Raw genomic sequence first — 25684 nt, forward strand, 5'->3', positions numbered from 1 at the left:
TTATGTTATCCCATTCTTTTCTAATTGTATAATATATTGAATTTTGGGTTTGTTTGTTTTTTTTTATCAAATCAGGATGTATTTAGAAAATGCATTAGTTTTTTTTGCCTCTAAGTAATATTTGTTCAATTAGACAGAAAAATGTTATAACAAAATGAAAGTAATGCAAACATAAAGTACTTTTGCCAGACACTTGCGTCAGGACAGTTTCCACTTTCTTCAAGTTTTGCCCTGTTGCAGTGTGCAGAGAGTGAACAAGTGGTCAGTTGTCTTTAGGACAGCAATGTCACTCCAACTCTTCAATCAAGTGATTACAAAAAGCATGACTTTTTAACATCCACGGGTATACTAAGCACTACCTTTACAACAACAGTCATCACCACTACTAACACTTGCTACTTCTACTGCTACAGCTATTGGGCAGCAGCAGTATAAACTAGACTAATGGACATAAAAGCATAGTTTTGCATGCTCATTTTATTCTTTATCAGGCTCGAGGACAGACACTGGGTCAAAATATCATCTGTTCTTTTATTCTTAATAGCTCTTCCAAATGATTGGATTCATTTGAAAATTCAGAAGACAGTGATGTAGGAACTAGATGGCATCCGAGTCAAGGATATGCCTTAATGTAAATGCACATGAACCTTGTGTTGCTGGTGCTCAGCTGAAGAGTCAGTATTCATTTTGGGGTTGGACATATGTCTGCCTCTGAGCTACAGACAGTGAAGGAATAAAGCTCTGACCCAAGCCTGTGGCCTTGCTGTGTCCTGTTTCTCTCAACCACTCCTTTTCAAACAGGAGGCTAGCCTAGCTAGCAGTATAAAATCAAAAACAACAACCACAACAAAACTAGCCTAAATCTGTTGTTTTTTAATGACGGAGTTCTGAACTCGTTTTGAGGAGCCTGGAGTGCTTTTCGACCTAAATAGCTGTTCTTTTCCCTTTCTCTCTCTCTCTTTCTCTCTGGTGCCTTATTTTGACTGTTTCCAGACCTTGTTCCCGATGGTAATAGTGATGCAACAGAGAGATAATGAGTGTTTTGAACAATCATTAGAACCTTGTATGTTCTCCCCTTTGCTTGCTAGTCTTCCTCTCCCGTGGCCTTCTGTTTTCTCTCCCTCACTCTTTTCCTCTCTCTCCTGCTTGCATCTCACCAGTGGCTCTGCAATGAACGTTGTGTACGGAGAAGAGGAGATGAAACGTTTCTTGGAGGAAGCGGCTCAGGTGTCCCAGGTGAGATCAGTGTTAACATGCCTGCACGTGAAAGAGAGTCATATGGCCAGAGAACTCCCTCCAAAATTTTTACTTTGGCCTTTCATTTTTCACTGTCTTGAAATGTACAAAATCACCATGTTCGGACATAGGATCTCTTTGTCTCTATCACACACATACACACACTCTCAGACTCGCTTTTTTGGTCTCCTTCTCCCTCTGCTTTCAATTAACTACTGCTAGCAGCTGGCATGTCTGTTGGCTAGTATTGTTTGCCCATCTCTACCTCACTGCACACCCAGGTGGCTTGGGGGTAGCTGGCCCCTCCAAGGGCCTCTACCTGGGGCTAGAAGCATACACACACATGCACATATCACACCCTCAGAGCACCAAAGCAAGCCTGTTAATAATGGCTTAACAGGTTTAAACCAAATAATAAGGAACTATTCCTGATTCACATTTAATTCTTAAAACATATGCACACAGTGAAGTCTGTAGGCATATGAACAGCACACCACATTTAAAATGAAACAATGACCATTGGGTTAAATGACCGACTTTCAGCTTTAGATGAGCAGTGTAGGAATCACAGAGGATCAAAAGAAAGTTACAAATTACCATAAACTTGAAAAAAATAATATATACAGTATTTAGTTTCAGCCTTTGCAGTAATGACTGGCTGTTTGAAGTCTGTGACCCATAAACATCAACAGGCACTTCCCTGGAGAAGCTTTGCCCGGCATGCACTGCAGCTATCTTCATTTTTTTTTTTTTTTTTTTTTTTCATTGCTTGTTTTTTGCCTGTAGTTTTGAGTTGGATAGGAGTCAGGTAACAAACTTGGTTACTTTAGCTGTATGTTTAAGATAGTGATGGGAGGAATGGTGATACATTCAGCTTAGGGAACTACCAGTGATTTTACTCAATGTCTAAAATATTAGCACACATGTAATTCAAATGCATGCATCATCCGCGAGCTGATTAGCAAATCAAGTCACCCAAATTACAAATTAAACAATAACCAATTAATTAATTAAACCAAGCAGGTACACTAATCAATAAAGGAAGTACATAATAGCAAGAATCTTACTTCAGTTACAATCAAGGTTGAGCAATAATCATTTGGCACAAAATACAGGCAAGTCATCATCAGCAATCAATCATCATGAGCAAGCCAAATTTGTCAAGGCATTCAGTCATAAACAGATTAAAAATATCAAAGCTAAAAACCAAGTTTAAAAAGGATCAAATGTTCCAAATGGAATATAAAAATGCAGATGTATATAAATGTAACAAGAACAGCTGTTTAAAAATGCAGTCAAAGAAATAATCAAAATTTCGCTCCATCAATTTGGTAACCTTGAATCCACCAGAAGGTAATAACAAAGTGTCACGTTAAGTGTCTTTCATCAAAATCAGAGATTACATTGTTCAAATTATGAATGTGAAAAAAAAGCATTCATCTAGCAGTCAGAAAATTTGAAGTAATGCTATAGCAGATTAGAAGTATCACTCAAATGTGAGCGATAATCAGTCTAAGAACCAGTTGTTAGTTATAATCAATATAAGTATGAAGGTATCTAAGGTTTAAGAGTGTAAGTCAAGCAAACAGATAATATGTCATCACGTTGCTTTCAGCTGAAACAGGCAGCTGTTTTCAGTGAAAAAGCTCTTACTAACCCACAGTACAGTACCCGCTCAATACCAAATGGCAGACAGATACTGCTGGTATTTATAGTGGAGCTTTTAGAAGCTGCGGAGCGAGATACTTCTTTCAGGACTTGTTGGAGACAAAAACAGAGCTAAAAGAGAGTGAATTTTGGACTTTAATTTGTCAGGTAGCCAGAAACATGACTACAAATGAATAATAATGTTGCTCCATAACTGCTGGATGTAGAAATGGCCAACTGCTTGTGTGCTGAGGGACAGAGCCAAAAGACCCAACAAAAACCCAGAAAAACTAATAACTTACAGACTGCACCATAATCGCAAAAGGCAACAATTTTGTTCTGACTGGGTTATTTCACTTTTTAGTCATTCACAGAATACATTTCCTGCTATATTTCCTCCAGGAGCATCCTGTCGTCATCACCAAGTTCATCCGTGGTGCCAGGGAGGTAGAGGTGGATGCTGTGGCCAAGGCTGGCAAGGTGAGACTCTACTGACATGTTCTGTCCAGGGGCATTTGGGCACTGGTAGGTTATCAATTACTGGCTGTCAGAAATTACCAAAATATTAATATTAACTAATAACTTCAATTAATATTTAAGTTATTCCCAGGGCACCACCCTATGTAGGGAAGTATAGTCAATATTGATACAGTCTCAAAACATAGGGTCAATTAGAAACCCAGATTAACAATTAGTTTAATAACTTCAACCATATTACCATATCAATAGTAAGTAAAGGTTCTGCAGAGTATAAGTTGGCAACATTCACTCTTGTGCAACATTTAAGAGACCAGCAGGTATACTCAGTCATTTATTTACAGGATCACAAAGGTAAAAACACACGTCTAATTTTGCAAATTGTACTATATACACGTGTGTATGTGTATGTGTATGTGTATGTGTGTGAAGAGCTAATTGGTTTCTCTCTTTCTTTTTTTTTTTTTTTTTTTGTTTTGTTTGAGCTATGCACTCTTCATATTCAGCAATGTGATTGTGTTCCAAGTGATTAAACAGATGTGAGGTGTTGCCTTTGGTCACTATCTGTGTTGCTTTCACCACTGTCTGGTAGATGTGATTGATGAGACCCATTCAGGAGATGACGCGGCTGTCTGTGTCATTGTTTCCAAGAGTCTCAGTTTCTGTCCGCCCAGACTCAAACCATAACGGGGTCCAGCAGTGATTCAGAAAGTCTCTGTTTTAGTGGCTGAAAACACCGGAGTTAGACGCAGGGTGTAAAAGTAGCAAAACTGATACATTTTAAAACTAATATGTATTAGTGTGGACCTGATGCTCCATGTTGGCACTCATGTCATCCATATTGCCAGCTTCTTCTTTGACTGAACGTGGACTAACATTAGTTGGATGGGGCAGATGTGCAGGACTGACTATGAGGTAGTATTTTTTTAAGGGGACGGTTCATGAACACATGAACTGGAGAAAATATTAATTGAATTAACCAAAATGAGGTTTTGATACTTTTTCGGCTCAGCCCTATTTTCTTGTTTTGTATTCTCCTGCTCTACCATTTGTTACTCTGTTATGAATGTTTTGCACATATGTGCTAACATTATGTTCAACCTAGTTTCTTTCAAAGAAGGTTACGAAAAACTAACCAAAGATACTTGAATCCATTTATTGGAATATCAGAAAGTTCAATGTTTTAAATATTTGATTTCCTCTTCTGTTGAACTGCATCTTCCGGAACTTTTGAAGTAAAAACTACAAGCCAGTATTAATATTTGATAATGGAAAGAGTAAAACATTTCAGTTCTCATTAGTGTATAAATGTGTTCAGATTTCAGTGTGAGTGGAAAGTCACAAAAGAAGAATATTCTGTCAAATACTGAAAACTAGACATTTAAGATGATCCTTGGTCATCACAAACACTTTTCTGCTTACATATTATTAAATATTTGATCTTAACACGACTCCTGAGACACATGGACGTTTTAGATTAACAGTTTTAACAGTTAGCTGGAAAACTTATATCCTGTTTAATTGTTATCATCGTGAGTTGTAGTAAATGACAGAGCCACTTCGGTACTTCTCCTCAACACCCTGACTGTTTTTCTATTGTCTAGGCTACAGGAGTCATTTCAAGGGTGTCAGTTTGAACGTTGGCAAACCAGTTGTATGGTAGATTTTTCTGTCTGTAATTTCCCTGAATACAGCCCCTCCTTTATCTTCAGTATCACATTAACAAGCTGTCCATTCATTGAATACCAAACAGGCTTCATTATTCCTGTTCAGTGTGTGTGTGTGTGTGTGTGTGTGTGTGTGTGTGTGTGTGCGTGCGTGTGCATGCATGTGCGTGCGTGTGATTGTATGTGTGTGTGTGTATGTGATTGTATGTGTGGGAGAGTGGAAAAGTCAGAGATAATACATATTAATTACAGACTCTATCTGAAGAGCGCTAATGAATGCGGTGGTTAGCAGCAGTTTAAATGAACTAATGACACAGCAGCTCATTTACAGACGCACACATTCACACAGAGTTGCTTGGTGATACATATCTCCTTTCCTGTGGGTGAAATGTTGGAGTTATTCTTTTGACACTGCATATCCACGTGCGTTGTTACTTACCAGCTCTGTCAACAAGTGCAGGCCCTTTTCAGTGAGTGTTGACCTGACTAAATGTATTTATTTCCTGCACGTGCACAGTGCATCAGTCACTGTTTTTGAACTGACTCAACATATTTTGAAACTGCATTTTTATATACTACAACAGTGACATACTGTTGGTATATCTCATCAGAGAACAGACAAAGGGTGTAAAGGCAGAGTTGCTATAAGTCAGGATTTCTGTGGCTTTATTAGAGTCATAATCTGTATGCAAATACTTTAAGTGTGACATAATTACTGTGTGTCTGTCCAGGTTCTGGTCCATGCCATAACAGAGCATGTGGAGGATGCTGGGGTACACTCAGGAGATGCCACACTAATGCTTCCAACCCAGACTATTAGTCAGGGGGCGTTAGAAAAGGTCAGTTAAATTCTCCTCAGCATTTACATAGTGACTCAAACCATTTCAACAGACAGACTCATATATATCGTATATGTCTGTTTTCTTTTTCCTTTGCTCTCAGGTTAAGACTGCCACGCGCAAAATTGCGCAAGCTTTTGAAATTTCGGGGCCCTTTAACACTCAGTTTCTGGTTAAAGGCAATGATGTCATGGTAGGTATTATTTCTCAGTATGACAAAATGACAGATGGCAGGCATTTTCACACCTGGTTGCAGCAAATGCAATTCACTCACAAACTTAAATCACCTTTTATGATCAATGTTGCCTTAAGTTTTAATGTTCTTGCTACAGTACAGAAAATTTGTGTGTATATATTTTGGCCATATGTTCTGTATATTTGTGCACTGGTAATGTATGTATCTGCATGGAGCATGTTAAGATGTTGGTTAGCCTTAGACAATGTGTAGATTAATTAGTCTGTTTTTTTGGTTTTTTTTTTACAATGACTTTTTATGTGTCTGTCCTTTCAGGTGATAGAGTGTAATCTGCGGGCATCACGCTCCTTCCCTTTTGTGTCAAAAACAATCGGTGTGGACTTTATCAATGTGGCAACCAAAGTGATGGTGGGAGAGCCTTTGGATGAGGACAGCCTGCCCTCGCTGGAGAAACCCATCATTCCTGTAGACTATGTGGGCATCAAGGTGAGACGAGAAACTGAAATTACTGTTAACAGCAGGGGACTGTGTGACTGGCTTTCCTCAATTTTTTAAATTTGTTTTATTTGAAAGTTAGGTTTTATAGAGTACAGAGATGAATGGATGGAGGTGTGAATAAACAAATGAATAAGAAGGTGATGGCCTTGTAAGTAAGTGAGGCATTTTCCAACTTGTGGCTTAAACACAAGCATGCTCTGTAATTGCTGCCCTGTGAAATGGTTTTGTAAGAGTTATAAGAACCAGGTAGTTATGATTAGTTTTTTTTTGCAGAAGACATTTTGACACGTCATAGTAGGAAAAGCACAAGTGTAAATATGATAATTAATTATGACTGAAGCTTCCGAGTCCTGGTTTTGTACATGCTGGTCCACTGTCACACTGTCGTGTCTTACTGGGACACATGAATAGAATGTAGCTTTTGCTAATATCATTAGTGACGCTTTAGTAACACTTCTGTGCTTTTAAGCAACTGGAAAACGACATTTCCTTTGCAGCTTTCCTGTCTATTTACTGATCTTGAACGTAAACATTGTGTCAAGAAAATATAGACTGAAGGCCTCTAAAATGCACAATGCAAAAGAGTCCAAGGTAATGAAATGGAAAATCCTTGCCTCAAACATTTCCCTGTGCCACCTAACTTGAACGAGTCTTGGAGTCTTGGAAGTAACACTTCAATTAAACAGGGAACTGTTTATGGGTTGGAATTATGGGTCAGGCAGGGATTTTTTAATATTATACAATGTGTTTTAAAGGGTTTTACTTGCCTGTTAAGTTGTGAATTGTTCTCAACATTCAAACTAAAGTGCAAAAGAAATTTCAGAAGACACAACCACAATGATGAGTTTAGGAGTAATAGCTACCTGTTACAAGTCCCTAATAACCATGTCTCTGAACTTCCTACAGTCTGATGTATAATGTACAGTCGGAAAATTAGCTCCTGTGTAAAGAGCCCTACCTGTGTGATGTCTTAATAGGTAGTACAGGCTCTGCTAGTACAGCCTCCATTGGATCACATAACAAAGACAGCAATTACTGCTCCATCCCTCTACCTTGGCATGATGGTGGGGAGTAGTAGGTGCTTTCTCATGCCGGCTGGGAGGCTTACTTCTTAGATTGGGTATGAGAGAGAGTTTACGTGTCGCCAGCTGTTCCAAAGCTATTTTTTCCAAAGTAATTTCTCCCTCTAATTACAACAGAGCTGCTGTAACAATGGCTGTAGTTTGGAGCCAATCACGCAGGTATAATCCCCCTCTCCTCCCCGCCACCTAAAGTTTTCAATTTCTAGGCTGCACAGTGGTGAGGAATATTAATCAGAGCTCTGAATACTCCAGGCGCCAGGCTTAAAAGACTTCCAGAGTTTACTTGGAGTCCATGATACAGACTTCATATACCCTGGCTGCTTGAATCTGTGCCACATTACATGACAATAGCTTAATGTAAGCAGTGCTAATTTCTTTCTTCCTGTTAAACACATTACTGCCGCCATAACATCAAGCCCCCACTGTAAACACATTGTGATGTCTGAAACTATTATCCAGCCTTTGTAGCCTGAAGTGTCTACCATCAATATGTACTCTCGCTCAGCCTTTATCCTCACTGTATCATCACAAGGTTCAAGTCATTGCCATCCAGAGAGACCATCTTCATTTATCTGTCTCATTCCCTCTCAACCTCACTCTGTTGCTCTTGCTCCCTTTCCTCTGACAGTCCCTCGTTTGAGGCCATGTTGTTTTCTTTTCACTAACAAGTCCCCATTGTGTAATTTCTGTTTCTATATACAAACTCATAGGAACAATAATACAGTTGTATTTATGACACTAAGAGGAAGAGGAGCATGAAAATAACATTTGAGGAGGAGGAAGCTGATTTGGTGTCTGTCCCCAGTGCACACTTAATGGCTGAAGGAAAAATAACCTCCAGCTGTTTGATATTTTGTCCCCTTGACCATGGCTTGCAAGGCATTATGGTGACTTCTGAAATAGACACATTCTTGGGGCCCTAATGACCCAAGAAAAACTAAGCTTGAAACATCATAGAAATCATCAACATGGAAACGCTTTAATGTGACAAAAGCATGTTGGCATAGAAATATCTGCTTGTTAATGTGTTGAATCATAAAATGGTTACTACATATCTCCACCCTGTCAGATATTACTAATATCTCACGTAGTTTTATCTCCCACATGTACATATGACTGACGTCTGACGTGTGTGCTTTGACCTCCGGCTGCAGTCTGTTTTAGACATTTACATTAATGCCCTGTGGCTCAGGATGTAGAGCTTATCAGAAGGTCGGTGGTTCGATGCCCAGCGCCTCCTGTCTGCATGTTGAAGTGTCCTTGGGAAAGGCACTGAACCAAATTGCGTCTGATGGCTGTTCCATCAGTGTGTGAGTGTGTGTGAATGGTAGAAGCGCTCCATGTGTAGATGTAAGTGCTGTATGACTGTGTGTGTGAATGATTGAGAGTGGCTCACGTTGTAAAGTGCTTTGAGTGGTAAATATGAGTAGAAAAGCGCTATATAAGCAGTCCATTTACCATTTTGCCCTTCTTCTCCATAGACAATAATGGGAGTCATTTGACAGAGCAACTTAATTCCACCTTTAAATGCATCACTACATATAGAAATCTATTGCTTTAAGTAATTTGTGACATCTTTTCAACTTTTTTTTTTTTGTTCTGTTAAAGTTTTATCCACTTTTCAAGCTTTTTCAGACTGTGACAGTTCAGCTGCTGCCACTCCAGCTGCTGTTGTGGTTTTCTGAGCAGGAGGAGAAAAAGTGCTCTCCATCCCACAATTTTCTCTCTTAATTCCCAAATTATACACTAATGCTACTTATGTTGTGACCAAGTACCCACTCACAACCCCTTAGCAATGTTAAAAAATTCTACCTGAAGTACCTTAGTAACTACCTAGTAACCAAGCTGAACATCCAACCTACTAGCTATTTACCCACCTGGTGCTGACCATCTAGAAATTTGAAAGCAATCCCCTTTAAAAAAAAACAAAAAGCACTCACCTTGTGATGCCCTACCAACCATTTAGCTTCCCTTACCACATCAGGTCACATCAGGAGTTTTCAGTAAAAGGAGCCTTTCCTATCATTAAAAAACCGACAGATTAATGAATTGTCATTCATTAATGACAATGGATAATGAATTGTCATTCATTAATCTGTAGGTACAAAATGTAGCTGTTAATTTCCATTCAGCTGTGAATATAAAGACATTTACACAGGTGCCACTTCCGCCTCCAACAAGGCCCACAGTGAGCAACAATGTTATGTGGAAATGTCTTACTTTATTCATTCCCTTTTCCACCGGAGCTCAGCTGCTGCCCCAAGATAACATTGTTCATGTTGCGGAGCCTCGCAGTTCTACTGTCTGTTAGGAGTGGGCGGTCGGTGTGGGATAGGGAGATGAGGTGGTAATGTTTGTGTGTGTGTGCGCGCTGGTAGGATGTTGTGTTTAGAGAGGCTCGGTAGCTGTGACAGTCACATACATTCTGTTACTTAGACACACCATTCTCTGCTCATGAAGACTTGCGTATGGTTTCTCATTTTCTTAGCATTTAAATCTCCCTGCGTGTTGGTGATGCCATTTTTCTCACTGCTTTCCTCTCTTTTCCTCTTTTTTGTGGTTAGATTATATTTCCACTTTCAATTCTGGTTTGTAGCTCTAATGACTAAGAAGAGGCTGTAGTAGTAGATTTGTCTCTACAGTTGACATGGTGGATAAGGACCCTCTCTTCATTTGGATGATGTACAAATCAACTGTAATGGATTTACATTTACTCAGACACCTGCAAACATGTCTCTGTGTCAAGCTTTCTTTGTTTCACAAATTGTCTTTTTTGCCATAACATTATTGTAGTTTCTTGTCTTTTTTTATTGTACTATCATAAGTTGCCCCTCACTGTTATTTCATCTCTGTATGTGTTCCCCTCCCTCTATTTCATTTTCCTTCTTGGTTACATTCCACCATTTATCTCTGCATACTTCCCTGTCTTTCTCCCAACTCTTTGAACAAAGCCATGATAAGCGATGCTGGTTTCCCGTCTGCATTCCCTTCTTTTCGTCCCATCTTACATTAGCATGCTAACATTACATTCAGCTGATTAGATAACCCGCTTCAAGGATGAATCCCCCCCTTGTGGCTCTTGCCACTATGTGTGTGTGTGTCACACAATCCCACACCTCTCTCTTTTCTAGGTAAAGGGGGTCGTCTACTTTTGCATGGAAAAATAAGAACAGCTTTTCACATGGCGCCTCACGTTCCTTTCATACGATGACAAGACGATGCTGTTCTGCTCTTGCTCCTGCGCTCTCCCGTCTGTCATTTTCTCCTCTTTTAACTTGTGTCATTTTATCTTTTCCTTTTGTTTTGTTATGTAATTATGCAATTTTCCCTCTTTCATTCATTCCATCCCTTTACTTTCTCTCCTCCTCCTCATTCAGTGTCTGCACTCAAATCATTTAGTTCATTTTCCTCTTATTTTTTTCTCTCCTCACTGTCTTACTTCCTCACCTACCCTCAATAGTCTTTCATTTTCTCTCTTCTCCTCTTAGCTTCTTTTCCTCTCCTGGCTCACCTTGGTTTTACTTTATCAGTCAGGCCACTTACCTTCTTTTCCCCTCCTTCTTGGCGGGAAGACAGCATGTCAGACAGGCTGTTAAAGGGACTGGTGTCCTGCAATTTACGAAGGCTCTTTTCCTTTCAGATTTCACCTTTCAGTCTGTGCCAGCAGTTGTAATGTTAATCTTTTCAACACTCTGTGTCGCCCTCGCTCTCCTCTGATTATTTTTCTGATGTGTCCTTAAAGTTTCATAGCTGAAGCAGAAATGATGTTTGCATGAGGCAAAATGAAATAATCATTAGTATTGGAAGAAATAACATTCAGTTAGTTTTGTATGAGCTTTTATTAATCATTAAACAGACATTATTTGACATTTATTCTTTCATATACAAACACAACTGCCAACCTTGGTTCAACCGTATGATGATTAGCAATGTGGCAAATGATTATCCATTGATTGCTGCTTTCTTTGATGTTCTTTACTATAGCTCCACTGCTTTGGTAATAACAGTAGGTTTTCATGATTATGACTCAGCTGAACAAATGATATTGTGACTTAAGTGCTGGTTGCAGTTAAACAAAGAGAATTCAATATTAGCTCATTAGCATCACATGTGGCGATGTCCTATGACTTATGTCAAAACAAATCTTTCTCTCCCTCCACCAGGCGCCAATGTTCTCCTGGCCACGGCTGAGGGATGCAGACCCTGTGCTTCGCTGTGAGATGGCCTCCACTGGAGAAGTGGGCAAATTAAAATCAATACAACCAATTTTTTTCTGTTAATTCTTGTGTCATTTTTTTCCCTCTCAACTAATTTGAAGAGTCAGTGTTAACAGTTACTCATGTGGGGTCTGTTCATGTGTTTTCTTGCAGGTGGCTTGTTTTGGACCAAACATTTATTCAGCCTTCCTGAAAGCTATGCTCTCCACAGGCTTCAAGCTGCCACAGAAGGGCATCCTTATTGGGATTCAGGTAAGACTACAGCCATCTGGAGGTCCACTTGCCTCCTGTTTGTGTTTCCTTTTGACGCCTCCAACCCACAAGACACCCAATGTGAGGTGCCTTCTGAACAGGTGGCCTAAATCTTTTAGGCTATAAGCTTCTTAAAGTGCCAGCCTGCCACTCCTCACTTTGTTTCACATCAAATCACACCTTGATTCTTGTGACTGCTAACTCTCATGTGACTTAAAACTATGATCAGCTTCTAAGTGACACTGAGTAAATGACCTACAGAGGTTCAAATACAGTTTGCAGCACAGATGATGCTCCTCAGATGAATGGATCTAATGGTGATAATAAGAGGAACTATACAGACACAAAACTCAATCAGTAACCACCCAAAAAAAAAAAAGATCCTCATTATAAAGTCTCCCCAGGTGAAAATGAACCTCTCAAAAAGAAAAAAAAAAAAATGACAAAGCTAGTCAAGTGTAAAAATGTTTTGCTCATCATCCAAATGCTCTGTCAAAAGAAGTCTTGAAACACCATTTCTGGATAATTGTGCTGCAAAACCATCTCTCCACCCTTCCCAATCCACATCCACGGAAAAGAACAAATTGTAAGCCTGGGCTCTGAACTTTTAAATGACACCACATTATATGAGTTTTAGTAATTAAGTCTTGCTGCCACCCTGGGTTGCCAAACTGCGAGTTCGACTAATGCAGCTTGAACAAAGCACTCACAACACTAGCTGTGTAATTGGTGCTCTTGGGGAACAGGTCCACTTCAAGGCAAGCGCCTGGGGTCACATACGCACTGTAACATGGCTGATGAGCAGCAACAGTTTAGGTCAACATATTCAGAAAACAGAGAAACGCTGAGATTTACCTCAACCTACAGTTTTAACAAATATTGTGGTAGAGGGATTAAAATTGTTTTTATTGGACTGTGCAATCTTGTGAGGCAGTTTAGTGGGAAAAAAAGACTGTGGCCTCCAGCTTGATGACAGTAAATTTCAGTTTCACACAGGCAGTATTGAAATGTCATATTAGCATGGGAACTCCCTTGTACTAAACTGTTGTTGTTGGTGGAGTGCTCCCCATGTAGGTGTGTTATGAATATTCTGCTGGAAAATTTGATTAATGTGTTGCCAACCCTTAAACTACATATTTTCAAGAAGCAAATGCATAGAAATGCAGTTATTTCAGTTTCTGTATTTTGTTTGGTGCTAATGTCTTATATTAGAAATGTATCATACTGCACATCCTAACACATTTAACACTGTGTCTGTCAATGTTCTATATTCTGTAATTGTTGCCATCTTTCTGTGCTCTACATTTCCTATATCCCTCAGCCAACTGTTTGCTTGATTGCACAGTCACAGCTAAGCAACCATCACTAGGCCTGTCTATCAAGCTTTGGAGTCTTCAACATTTCAAAGGGTATGCAGGGCCCAATAGTGCAGTACTTCCGTAATCCAAAGTTTGGAAAACTGTAATTCTTTGTTTCCTTTTGCTTTTCCAAAAGCAAAAACATAAGAACACAAATCTTGGGGATACTTTGTCTGCTCTAAAGTAAGCAGTACGTTAGTTTACTATAATATTCCACTGCCTAGAAAGCTAACAAAAAATTTAGCTAATTTTTTTAGTAGCTGAGTACAGAGTGTGATAAAACTGCAGCTTTCTTTGCCTCTGCTCTAGAGACAGTCATTGTGTTTTTGAGTTGTCTGTCCATCTCATTCTTGTGAACGCAGTATATCTCTAACTTAGACTCGAGGATGAAGAATGAATTAGAATTAATTAGATTTTGGGGATCAAAGTCACTGTGACCTCACAAAACAGTTTTGGTCTTGTTAACGCAATATCTCTGGGACTTCTCAGGGGAATCCCTTCAAATTTTGCACAAACATTCACTTGGACTCAAAGATGAACTGATGACATCATAATGTCCTACAAAAACACTTCTGGCTATTATTCACTGCTGTAATTGTGACCAGATTTCCTACAACTTGGCTGGTTGCGGAAGACATGCAATAGCAAGGAGGTGATTCTAGTCTGAAAAGTTGCCACGCATCAGTTGGAAAACAGAACAGTGTATCCTAAAGAACTGCTGCACGTCATCCCATAAGGACAAGTGTCAGGGTGCTGCCGCTGTGTATGCTGGTGCTTTGATGCTCATCATTCACTCCTTGGTGTGTTACCCTCATTTTCGTACATTATGATGAAAACTATATATATATTAACGAAGAGTTCATAGTGTATATTTGTTGGCCTGAGTATGTTAGGACACAACCACGGTCTCTGCAGTCGTCACTGTCTCTCCACCTGTTGCTGTTTAAGTCTCACTATCTCCCTCTCTCTCGTTTTGTCACGCACTCTCTAATTCTCACAGTTTGCCTCTGTCCTTTTAATTAGCCCCACCTTTTTTGTACCAAAATATACAAAAAAATATCAAACTGAGCTGAAGGGGACCCAGTTTGAGCATAATCAGTTGAAAATCTGCAGCAAAAACAGAAGAGTTTTCAGCACTTTCATGCTTAATGCTTGGTGGAATCTGTTAAGTAGGTTTTTTCAAGCTGATGTCTAACAACATAAATGCATTACAAAACAACTTTTTATTCTTCCTTTTCTTTCTTGCTGTGTTGTGGTGACAAAAAATCCAACCCAGTGATGTATAGCCTACTCCTGAGCCATGTCAGCTATAGTATCTTCTGAAATCATTCAGATCCCTTTATCCCCACACATTATGTTGTGTATAATAATTAAAGTTGTTCTGATATCAATACTAGTACCAATACAATAGGTATAATATGCTACAATATTTGGTTAACTATAATGCAAAAAAATAAAAAATAAATAATAATAATAATCTGTGTTGCAGGAATGGCATTATATTTTGAGATATTTTTTAGTTCTGTTCCGTAATAATTGCCTAACACAGCGTAAAATAGCTCCACATCTGTAGTCTTAATTGCCATTATTCTGAAGCAGACTAATAGTTTGCAAGAGGTCAGGGCAGATTTAAAACAAACATGATGGACTTGGTCTCATACAATTTCTGTTACACCTTATGTTTGAACAGAAACTTATATCAAAACACTGCTTCTGTTGGTATTTATATGTTGTTGTATCATTTTGTTTGGAAAAAATGTGTCTATTTCACTTCCAGCATTCGTTCCGACCCAATTTCCTGGCCACAGCACACCAACTTAAAGAGGAGGGTTTCAAGGTGAGTGCTGAAAGCTTGCATGTTTCAAACACAACAGACCAGACATCTCATTAAAAAATCAGACATATTTTCCTGTGTGATTTCAACCCTGGTTGATGGAGCTTCTTGGTTCTAATGTTTCTGCCTTTTTTAAGAAATGGAAAAGACTAACCCCAGTCCCCTCAATATTGTTGATGAAATTCTGTATATGTTGCCCTGTTTCTGTCTTTCAGCTCTATGCTACTGAAGCCACTTCTGCCTGGCTGTGCGCCAATGATGTGCCTGCCACTCCAGTTGCCTGGCCCACTGACAAGGGAGAAAACAGCAGCTTGCCTAGCATTAAGAGGTTGGGGAATGTTGCTTTTAATACTAAATTAATATTTTAATTCTTTTGACAGATTCATGGGAACATGGAAAACAAAGACAGCTAAGCTACTCTGAGTCAAAACTTTGAGGCTAAGACTTGCTTATGGTTTTCCTGAGGCAGTGCTTAAGTAATACATAAACTGTGATTCATTGGATCCAAAATTGGGATATCTAATCAGCATAAGATACTGCCTTAAGATCTAAGGGCATAGCCCCTTCATTATCACCGTAATATGCGGACAAGATCAAAGCAGATGTAGCAGACTCTGAAGTCCACAGTCATTACATTAACCAGACTAGGGCTTGAATAGGGAGGATGAGGAAAGTCTTATGTCAGAGCTATGCCAAGTCAGTTTTGGGGATATCAAAAAAATATAGCTGAAGTTTCTTGGTCTTAATTCGTCCGTGGCCAACAATAAAGAAATACTTTTTTTTAGCAAAAAAAAAAGAAAAAGGACACTTAATTACACTTAAATTGAAGTTGTCTAGATTTCTTCCACTTATTGTTGAAATTAAACATAGGTCATTTGCCACTGGTAACTTTGGCTTTAGAACCTAATCAGTTGTCAGATGTACAACATTTTTCAAAGGCAGCACAGAATAATTGTAGCAGGTTAATGTCAACTGCAATTTTCAGGTAATTACTCCACAAACAAGTGAAGATCATGCTACAGTGAAGCCATCTGGACCACATACTTGGAAATGAGCTGGTGAAGAAGAGGATTTAAAGGCAATTTAATAGGCCCAGACCAAGACAAACACACACACACACACACACACACACACACACACACACACACACACACACACACACACACACACACACACACACACACACACACACACACACACACACACACACAGGCTGTGTGGCATCAGCTGTACAAGGTGGCATAGAGACACAACCTTTATAAAGAAGTACATGACATTTGTTGTCACTGTTGTCTGTCCTCCATATTTTCCATTAGAATTTGCCACTAATTCAATGCTGTTTGTCAGAGGCCTTCAAATGAAAAAGGCAAAATAGAAGTCAGGGCTTTACTGTGTGTGTGCGCGCGTGTGTGTGTGTGTACTTCTTTTTTGTGAGGACCAGTTTGAAGTTGTGAGAATTGATCAGTCTATAAATCAAAGGGCTGTTTGAAGTTAGACTAGGTTTTAGGGTTCAGGTTACAATTAAGGGTTGGGGTTAGGCATTTAGTTGTGATGGTAAAGGTTTGGGTAAGAGGCTAAGGGATGCATTATGTTAATGAGTAAGTGAGAGAGGGATGCGATAAGTATTACATGCAAGAGGTAAACAATAACACAATTACATTACTGGCTATGTTAGCTATGTTCCCTGTGACAGAAAAAAAATATTGCAAGCAAGGAAACTATAATTCTTCCAGGAATAGCATTTCTTTGAACAAAAATGACAGTTATAAGTGAAACTGACTGCACAAATAACCTAGAAAAGAATTTGCATTTTCCACATATTGTGGTTATGTGTACAGAGAAGATCAGGCCAACATGTTTATAATTGACCTATAGGAGGCAGAAAAACTCTATAACAAACTCACAGCAGCAGATCTCTTTTATACTGTTTGGTCATACAGCAAGCACAATAGCAAAGGACTGCCGGCTTCTACTTCTGGCAAAAACAGAACAGTATGGGTCATGTTGGCCTGCAATATATTCTGATCTTTTTCTTCATCATTCACTGGTTGATTTTAGATGTCTTCAAAATACCATGCATTTGATGGTTTTAGGTGGATTAAATTTACCGCTTTGTTCAAGATCAGTGTTTTTTTTTTTTTTTTGCTCATTTTTATAGATTGATCAGCGAGGGTCATATTGACCTGGTGGTCAACTTGCCCAATAACAACACCCGCCACCTAAACGACAACTTCCTCATCCGCAGAATGGCTGTTGACCATGGTGTTCCCCTCATCACCAATTACCAGGTCTGTAAACGTCACATCACCAGTGACCAGGGAATAATGGTGTACATGCTCAGTTTATGTTTACATACGGTCTCTTCCGCCTGATAAACTTCAGCTTAATGTTTTTTTTTTTCTGTGGATTAGGTGGTGAAGCTGTTTGCTGAAGCTATTCACTACGCAGGTGAACTTGACACTACGAGCCTATTCCATTACCGGCAGAAAGAGAGCCAACAAAGAGGGGCCAGCCAGCAGAGCTAGAGCTCCCTTCCCCTGTCCCTCGTTCCCCTTTGGTTCCCTTTGTAAAACAGCAGTATTAAGTGGCAGCACATTTTTGTAATATAGTTTGTTAAAAATCCTTCGTACCCTTTTTCCCATCCAATGCTGTCAAGAAGGTGTTTTAGTTATTTTGGTGGCAAGACTTTCATCTGTCACGAAATATAATTAACAGCGTTTCATACCAGTATCTAGGCAAGGCAAGGTAAGGCAAATTTATTTGGATAGCACAGAGGTCATTCAGTGTGCTTAACAGAAATGAAAGGCATAAAAAATAGAAGTAAGAAGCATAACAAGAAAACAGTATAAAACAGAGATTATAAAACAGGTAATGTCTAATTAAAGTGCAAGATTAAATCACAAGGTATAATAATACCTTTTAAAGGTTTATAAGTTGTAACCAACTGTTGGTCAGTTATTAGCTTGGTTCTAAAATATTAACATGCAACTTTTGTGTTGCCAGGTAATGAAAAATCTCTGTTTGGTGTGGTTGTTCTTCCAGGACAATTGCTTATAAATGTTAATAAGAAAGAAAGAGTTCTTACAGTAATTAAAGTTTGCAGCTGTAAACGTTAATAAGTTGTTAAAAATGAATTGTGGACCAGATGGTCTGCAGATCTTTCCTAAAAGGTCATTGTCAAACATGTATCATGCTGGAGGGGGATAAACACCAAGCCAAAGAGATTTTTACAACCTGGCAGTCCAAAAGTTGTTCTTATTAATGGCTTATAAGTGAACTATAAAGCATTTAGTGAATGAATAATTAGCTAATAAAAAATCTTTAGTCACAGGATATAAACCCCCCATAAAAGGTGACTTATCATAAAGTGGTTTCAGACAAGGCAATTATGCTGCCTTTTTTGATGTGAATCCCTAAGGATAGTGTTGCAGTGTTTGTGAGGTTTTCCTTTTTTTTTTTTTTTGCTTTCATTCATGATCAGTGGTTTATATTCTTTGTTTTACATTTGATTTTTGGACCTTTCTGAATTTGATGCAATGGCCATTTTCAACTTCTCAGCACTCCCTGAGTTCATTTTAATTCCAGTGGTAAATGCCTTTTTTTTACTCATTTGAGCTCATTCATACATTTTTGTTTTATACTTAAAATGGTGTTGACGCCAAACATGTACTATATGAATGACTTTTAAAGATGTCGATAAGGTAGCTGTAATTAAGGTAATCCTTATGCATTTTATGATGAGAAGAAACTTTTATTTTTTAAGACTTCCAGCCTAATACCCTATTTTTAAAGTTTGCAATTGATGACAACTGATCTGTTTATATTTTATATATACATATATTTATGTGTGTATATAGTGTCATTTTCAAACAGTTTGCATTTGAACCTGCTCTTCTTTTAAAAGATAACACTACAAGTACATCTAGTTGTAAACAGAAATAATCGCTCACTGTTAAATTGAGTTGTTTTGTACATGTTTGTTATGTACGAATCCACTGAAATACAATAAAGTCTTCTCTCAGTGGTATCTGCTTTGCCTGTGTGTGTTGTGTTGGCACTGGACATGCATTAAAATCAAAGTGCCTTCCGTTCCACACCACAGCCTCTGCTGTAAACACCCCGTTCACACACAATAAAATGACATTGGAACCTAAGAAGATGAACTGTAAACACCAAATCAAAGAACAAGAGGTTAATACAAAATATAGCTTCCTGGCCTTGAAGCAGGACGTTGTGTTTACTGTAGTTTAAAAAGACTTGTCAAAAGGTTTCTATCACTAAAGTCTTATAATGCCATCAGTATGCATTTACAAATCCCAACAAAAGTGCATGAAATTTAGAGTGATGAGTAACCTTAACTGCTGCCATGGTTCAGTTTAGATTTCTTGTATTGGTACCTTGGTCTGTACTTACACAAAAATGCAAAAAATGATGACTCCAAGGGGCAAAGTATGCACTTAATAACAAACGGTCTGTGGTACTCTTCTCTCTGGGATGAAATCATCAAGCATATTTCATGTTTCGATACTCCAATTAATGAAGTCACACCTGCAGCAGTGGTTGGGCAGTTAACCACATGCACATTTGCCAAACCACCCAATTTGTTTTCAAGTCCAAAAAACGCTGAACATACTTTAAAAAAGGTGTAAATCTCACCTCTTTGTCACTTATCGTCTTCTCCTCATTCTGGTGCTCCAGACAGCAATGGGCTCTACTTCCCCCTGAGGTCAGAGGCGGGGGGGGACCCAATTGTACCTGACAGTTGGTGAAAACCAAACTTTAAGTGGGTGTTTAGTCTCCCTGACGACCACAGGTGCCTTTTCCATACCTATTCCACATTCAAAGACATACCATCACATTTCATATGAAGGTGAGATTTATTTTTTAGTAGCGTACAGCCGCTTCTGTGAGATTTCCTGTGTGACCATCCAGGCCTGTCCCACACAGATGGATGAGACTGTCCTGAACAGGGCTACGACATGACATGGCTTAACATGGGAATAAACTACAAATTGATCCAAACATACTCACAAACAAACACAAGGCTAAAGCTATAAAGTTGAAGCTAATATCGATCTGCTTGCAAATCCTATTCAATCTTCCTCCAGACTTCAGCTTCAGCTCCTCTGCCTCAGCTTCTAGAAGTAACTCAGGACACCTCAGCATTTGTCTTTGATTAAGCAACAGCCACTGAGTCTGACTACAGCAGTGTCTCCCTGTGACTCCAAACAGTGTCATTGAAACCAGTGTCAAAGTTTGCTTCTGATCTTCAAATGCAATATGACTGATGATGTTTGAAACAAAGGGTTTGCCATGTTCGTCTGAGAAGATGCTGTGAACTTGTCTAAACAACAAGGTGATTCATTATTATACAGTTTACTAAATTACACACACACAAACACACTAGTCGAGTAGTTGAGGAGGGCCACAAGCCCAGTTAGTTTCCCCCCATAGTGGGGACTTTAACAGTTTTTGGTTTAGTGTGATTTCTATGCTATAATTGCAGTTTCCTTGGCTTTGATATTGGCCAAGGATGTGAGAGGAAAACGTGAAAGGAAGAGAAAGAGTGAGTGAGAGCGAGGGATCTGAATATATTTATGATTCCAAGGAAAAGTTCTGTGTTTTTGCTTTCTTTCACCTGGTGCTCACACACACACACACACACACACACAGAATATCAAATTCTGTATAAGCAAAGTCTCAAATCCTGTTCAGTTGGGCAAATTCTACCTCAGCAGCCCAGGGCCATCAGAGTCACGATTCACTGCAGGCACAGTAACCAAGCAACACGGCTGCTCCTGAAGTTCATTGCTGACAATAACTCTAGGGTAGTCCCCTATGTCTTGAGCTGTATGTCTGTAAATCCCACTTTGATTAAAGTGTAGTGTTGTTAAATTTAAACTTACCCTGTTATTATGAAAAAACGGATCATCTGTTTTGGGTCTGCTGCCTTGAACCCTCCAGGAGAACACCAAGGTCTTAGTTCCTTTATGAGAGCAAGCCTTCCTTGGTGAGCAAACTGACAAACCAACAAAACATCTCTATTTTTGGTAAGGTTAAATTTAAAACATTTTAGGTCTAGAGAAAGACTTGAATTTGATTAAAACTGTATGGCTCTAGATATGAAGAACAAGGAGAGGATCAGGAAGAAAATAGGAAATGGAGTTCCTGGTTAGATTTGAAATGGCTGCTTTAAACTCCAATTAGGCTAGAACAGCCGTTTTCGAGCTCTGTTTATAGCCTGTATTTGTTTTCATTTTGGCAAATAGGAATCATAAAAAGCATCAAATTAGCTAAACACAGCTCCTGTTTGCATGTATGTACAGACAAAAAAAATCTCAGGCAAGTTCTGAAGTTATAAAGGTTATTAAGAAGGTGTATGGATGTTCAGTTAATTAGGACATCCTTGGACAGTCTAAGTCACACTGAATCTAAAAATAGATGTATTCTGCAGGTTGTTCAGCTCTGACTAAGTGGACTGACTTTGAGGAAAAGCACAATATTAGATCCAAACTGCAGCAATCAGGTGTTCTCATTGTTTAATGAACAGCCATCCCTTTCACCTGATGCAGTAGCTAACTCATGTCTCTCCCCCCACACACCACTGGGCCTCACAGTCTGCAAATCTCTGGGTGAAAGCAATGGGGGTTTATCGGTTTGTAATTCAAGTACGCTACCGCTGATGTGATGCCAGTGTTCAGGCCAGGATTGTCTAGATGTCTGGAAAATTAAGTGATTAAGATAGTATGTTAATGTCTTAGCAATATCTTGGCAAATATCTTATTCTCCAATATTTTACTATTTTAAATAGAAATAGAACTTTAAAGAGTTTACAACTTCATCTGTTTTGAGAAAATTCATACCTAGCACATCTAATCTCACACAATATCACATTATCACTAAACTCACATTTTACTTGCAGTACATCACTGGGATACTTACAATTAGAGAAACTCTCAAAAATGGCCATTAAAAAGTGGTGTTATATTTATAGATAGCACATTCAGCGTACTGATAGGAATTCTGAATAAGGTGCAATAACTAATGTTTCGACATAAGTGAGTGAGTGAGTGAGTGAGTGAGTGAGTGAGTGAGTGAGTGAGGAGACACTTCTGTCAAGCCATGCTAACAGTAACTATTCCTCACCTCACCACTCCAGATCCCAAAATAACTAAAATGTTCAGTAACAGTTTTCTTTGAGTCCTGGTCCAGGACTCCTAGAGAGACTGGCTGGGTATCAGATAAAAGTTGATAGCTGACAATTTAATAATAAATTAAACTTTAAGTAACTTCTGTTTGAAATTTCAATAGTAGGTTTACCTTGAGGCTAGACTGTTTAGTCATCTGTCTCTATGGTCAAGAATGAACTGTTAAGGTCTTGTTTGAAATACATAAACACTGTTTTCAAAAAGGCTGCAATTGGACTGTCTATTCACAAAAAGCATACTCGCTATGGAAACTAGAAGGGAGGGGTAGGACTGTTCCCCTTAGTCCATTGCATCTGATATTAATCACTGATTTAATTACAGATTAGATTATACTGTATTTTACTGATGATTAAGAGGAATTACAATATAATATTGGGCCTACACCTACAGCTAAATCTACACTATATCAGGTGTGTCTGCTTGAATGTGTCTGTGACTACTTACTTCATATTAGAGGTTTTTATGTCAAGTTTGGACTTCTATCTTGAGTCATTTCTAAAATTTCTATGTAGATTGAAATTAATCCGTAGCCAACGGGTATTGTTCATTGTGTCATTCCATGCTCAGACAGACAGGAGAAGAGCACGCCAGTAGCTCAAAGAGCTTTGGTAATTACACTACATTCAACAGCCAAAGTTGATACATAGAACATGAATGCTTGTAAAGGAGAAATAGAAACTAAGGTCGATCACAGCAGTAACACAGCAGGTGAACTTTGAACCTTTCCTGACTAATAAAAAAAAAGATCTGCCTGCTCAAATCAAACAGAATAACTGACGCTGTCAGACTTTGTTCCTACTTTTTTTTTTCTTTTTTTTTTTTCTTAACACTGAAGAATGACGCATCCAGAAATGCTAAATAATGCACTGTTTCAATGCATTTCTCAAGCTGGCATGAAAAGAGAGACCCACTGTTTTTCATTGGAGGAAAAAATAAACCTGGCTAATTGACATGCGTTTTTCATGCTGTGCTAAATGAATTATTTATGGGGGTAAGGAGCAGGCAGGGCTTAGAAGACTGTGCATCCCTGTGGGATGAGTCACATAGTAGTTTAAGGCCAATTGCTATGCATGCTAGTGTGTACACGGGGATGTTAAAGGCCCATGTTTTTACCATATAAATCAAAGTTATATTTAAAAGATAACTGGAGTTTCACAGATGAAAAATTGTTTCAGAATTTAATAAAGACCAGTAGTGGATTGTATTACATGCAGTTCCCCCCAACACACACACACACACACACACACACACACACACACACACACACACACACACACACACACACACACACATTTTAAGTCTACACTGGCAAGAAAAAATATGCAGACCCTTTTCTGGTTTTCTGCATTAACTGGTCTTAAATGTGACCAAAACTTTGAGATTCACAAGTCACAAGTACAGACAAACACAGTTCTTAAAGGTATAATATGTAACTTCTCCACAGTAAAATGTTTGACTGCTAGACCTCTGTTATATGTTTTGATGATCTGTGAACTTAAATTATCGCAAACATGTTCAACTATTCCCAAACCTAGAGAAATCTGTAATTTTAATCAAGGTAACAGTTTCATTTGGCCACCTGTCAATAGCATCATATCCCCTATGCGCATGTGTCAGCTTCATTCTTGTCTACCAGAAGTGTCAAAATTGACTTTCTATCCAGTTTTAAGCCATTTTTTTACAATACGCTTTTTAGATCTTGGTCATTTTCAACTATGGTATTTAAACAGATAAAGGATTTTACTTATCAGATGGATCTAAAGTCATCAGAGAAAAAAGCAACACAGCTTGGCTCCCAGCCCCTCAGTGGTGTCCTGTGTCTGCCAAAAATCATTACAGAGATACAGATTTTTACCATGAATCTGCTTTATTTTGAGTTTTTAATCACCTGGTCCGTTTTTTTTGGAGATGAGGAGACCTCTATGGATAATGTGGCTTTTGCAAAAAAAACTCTTGAGCATCTGGATCATAAGAAGGCAGACACAAGCTGAGCAAACATTAGCTGCAGCTCAGCCCAAAGCCCCTGGAGGATGATGTTCAACATGAAACTGCTTTATTCAGTGTTTTACTGGTTTTAATCACCTGGTCCATTAGATTTGGAGAGGAGGAGTACTCTGCGGATAATTGGGTTCCCGGTGAAAGCAACTGACAATGAAGTAGTCGTAACTGAGAGAGTCTGACTGCAGTGACAGCAATGGTGGTTAAGACAACAATTCCCATGATCCCACACTACGTCACAACGTCATGTAACTCCATCTTTTGTTATTGTTTTGACTGAGAGACCCATTACAACATTACAAGTAGATACTGTGTCATGGCGTCCAGTTCTGAATGATTCCTTCCTGGTTCACCATATTTAAACTTGTGCCATGTCATGCTTACTACATGTCCAAATATGGTTATTTGTCATTGAACCAAATCACATCCACACACACATGTGAAGATTCTATTGGATACTTAATCCTACCACGTTTTACCTAACTCACGTTGTATGTCCCAATACCTCTGTAACTAACTGACCCTGAGACACCGACAGACTGTTTGTTACGGCTGTCTACTTTGTTATAGCCTCTGCTACATACATAGGGTCTGTCCCATGACCTTGGTTGCTAAGGCAACTGCCACTGGGGAATCAGCCTGCTGAATTCTATCAGACAGCTGGAGACACACAATGCACTGTGCTTTTAGTAAGGGACCTGAGAGTGACCACTGCCTGATACCACCTAAAGACCAAGGAGTTCACACACTTCTCCCAACCCATACTGTGAACGTTTACATGATGTTTTCAACGTGGACGAGAACAATAAAATGATTTCTGCTCACTCTTACCAGGGTGAATGGCGCCCACATTCACGTTCATTAGTTGCAAAGAAATGCATTCAGTTCATCGGTCATCAAAAAAGTGAGCACGTTCATGCACAGCACTGGTTACAGGTGTCTACAGTGGTTGTTAGCAATATGTATCACACTATGTAAAACTAATACAAACAGTGCCTACCAACACACACACACACACACACACACACACACACACACACACACACACATGTTGTGTGAGGTCACTTTTGGGGACATTACATAGACCAACATTAATTTCCTAGAGACTAAGCCTAATTCTAACCACCCGCATAACTCTTAACTTTGACCCTACAATTGACCCAAAAAAAAAAAAA

At 38.9% G+C, this 25684-nt stretch overlaps 1 protein-coding gene across 1 annotated transcript in view; it reads left to right on the forward strand.

Annotated features, from left to right (window-relative positions):
- Window positions 1-19330, forward strand: part of cps1 (carbamoyl-phosphate synthase 1, mitochondrial) — a 49484-nt gene extending 30154 nt beyond the window's left edge. The window contains exons 28-38 of the mRNA XM_071458872.1: window positions 1161-1236; window positions 3286-3363; window positions 5759-5866; window positions 5970-6059; window positions 6378-6548; window positions 11806-11880; window positions 12013-12111; window positions 15247-15306; window positions 15519-15631; window positions 17462-17591; window positions 17715-19330. Of these exons, the coding sequence (XP_071314973.1) occupies window positions 1161-1236; window positions 3286-3363; window positions 5759-5866; window positions 5970-6059; window positions 6378-6548; window positions 11806-11880; window positions 12013-12111; window positions 15247-15306; window positions 15519-15631; window positions 17462-17591; window positions 17715-17828 (1114 nt within the window). The 3' untranslated portion in view covers window positions 17829-19330. The remainder of the gene's footprint in view (window positions 1-1160; window positions 1237-3285; window positions 3364-5758; window positions 5867-5969; window positions 6060-6377; window positions 6549-11805; window positions 11881-12012; window positions 12112-15246; window positions 15307-15518; window positions 15632-17461; window positions 17592-17714) is intronic.
- The last annotated feature ends 6354 nt before the right edge of the window (window positions 19331-25684 follow it).

This window comes from Trachinotus anak, unplaced genomic scaffold, assembly GCF_046630095.1.
Source record: "Trachinotus anak isolate AG129_WGS33_773 ecotype Australia unplaced genomic scaffold, CSIRO_AGI_Tana_v1 ptg000001l, whole genome shotgun sequence".
NCBI lineage: Eukaryota > Metazoa > Chordata > Actinopteri > Carangiformes > Carangidae > Trachinotus > Trachinotus anak.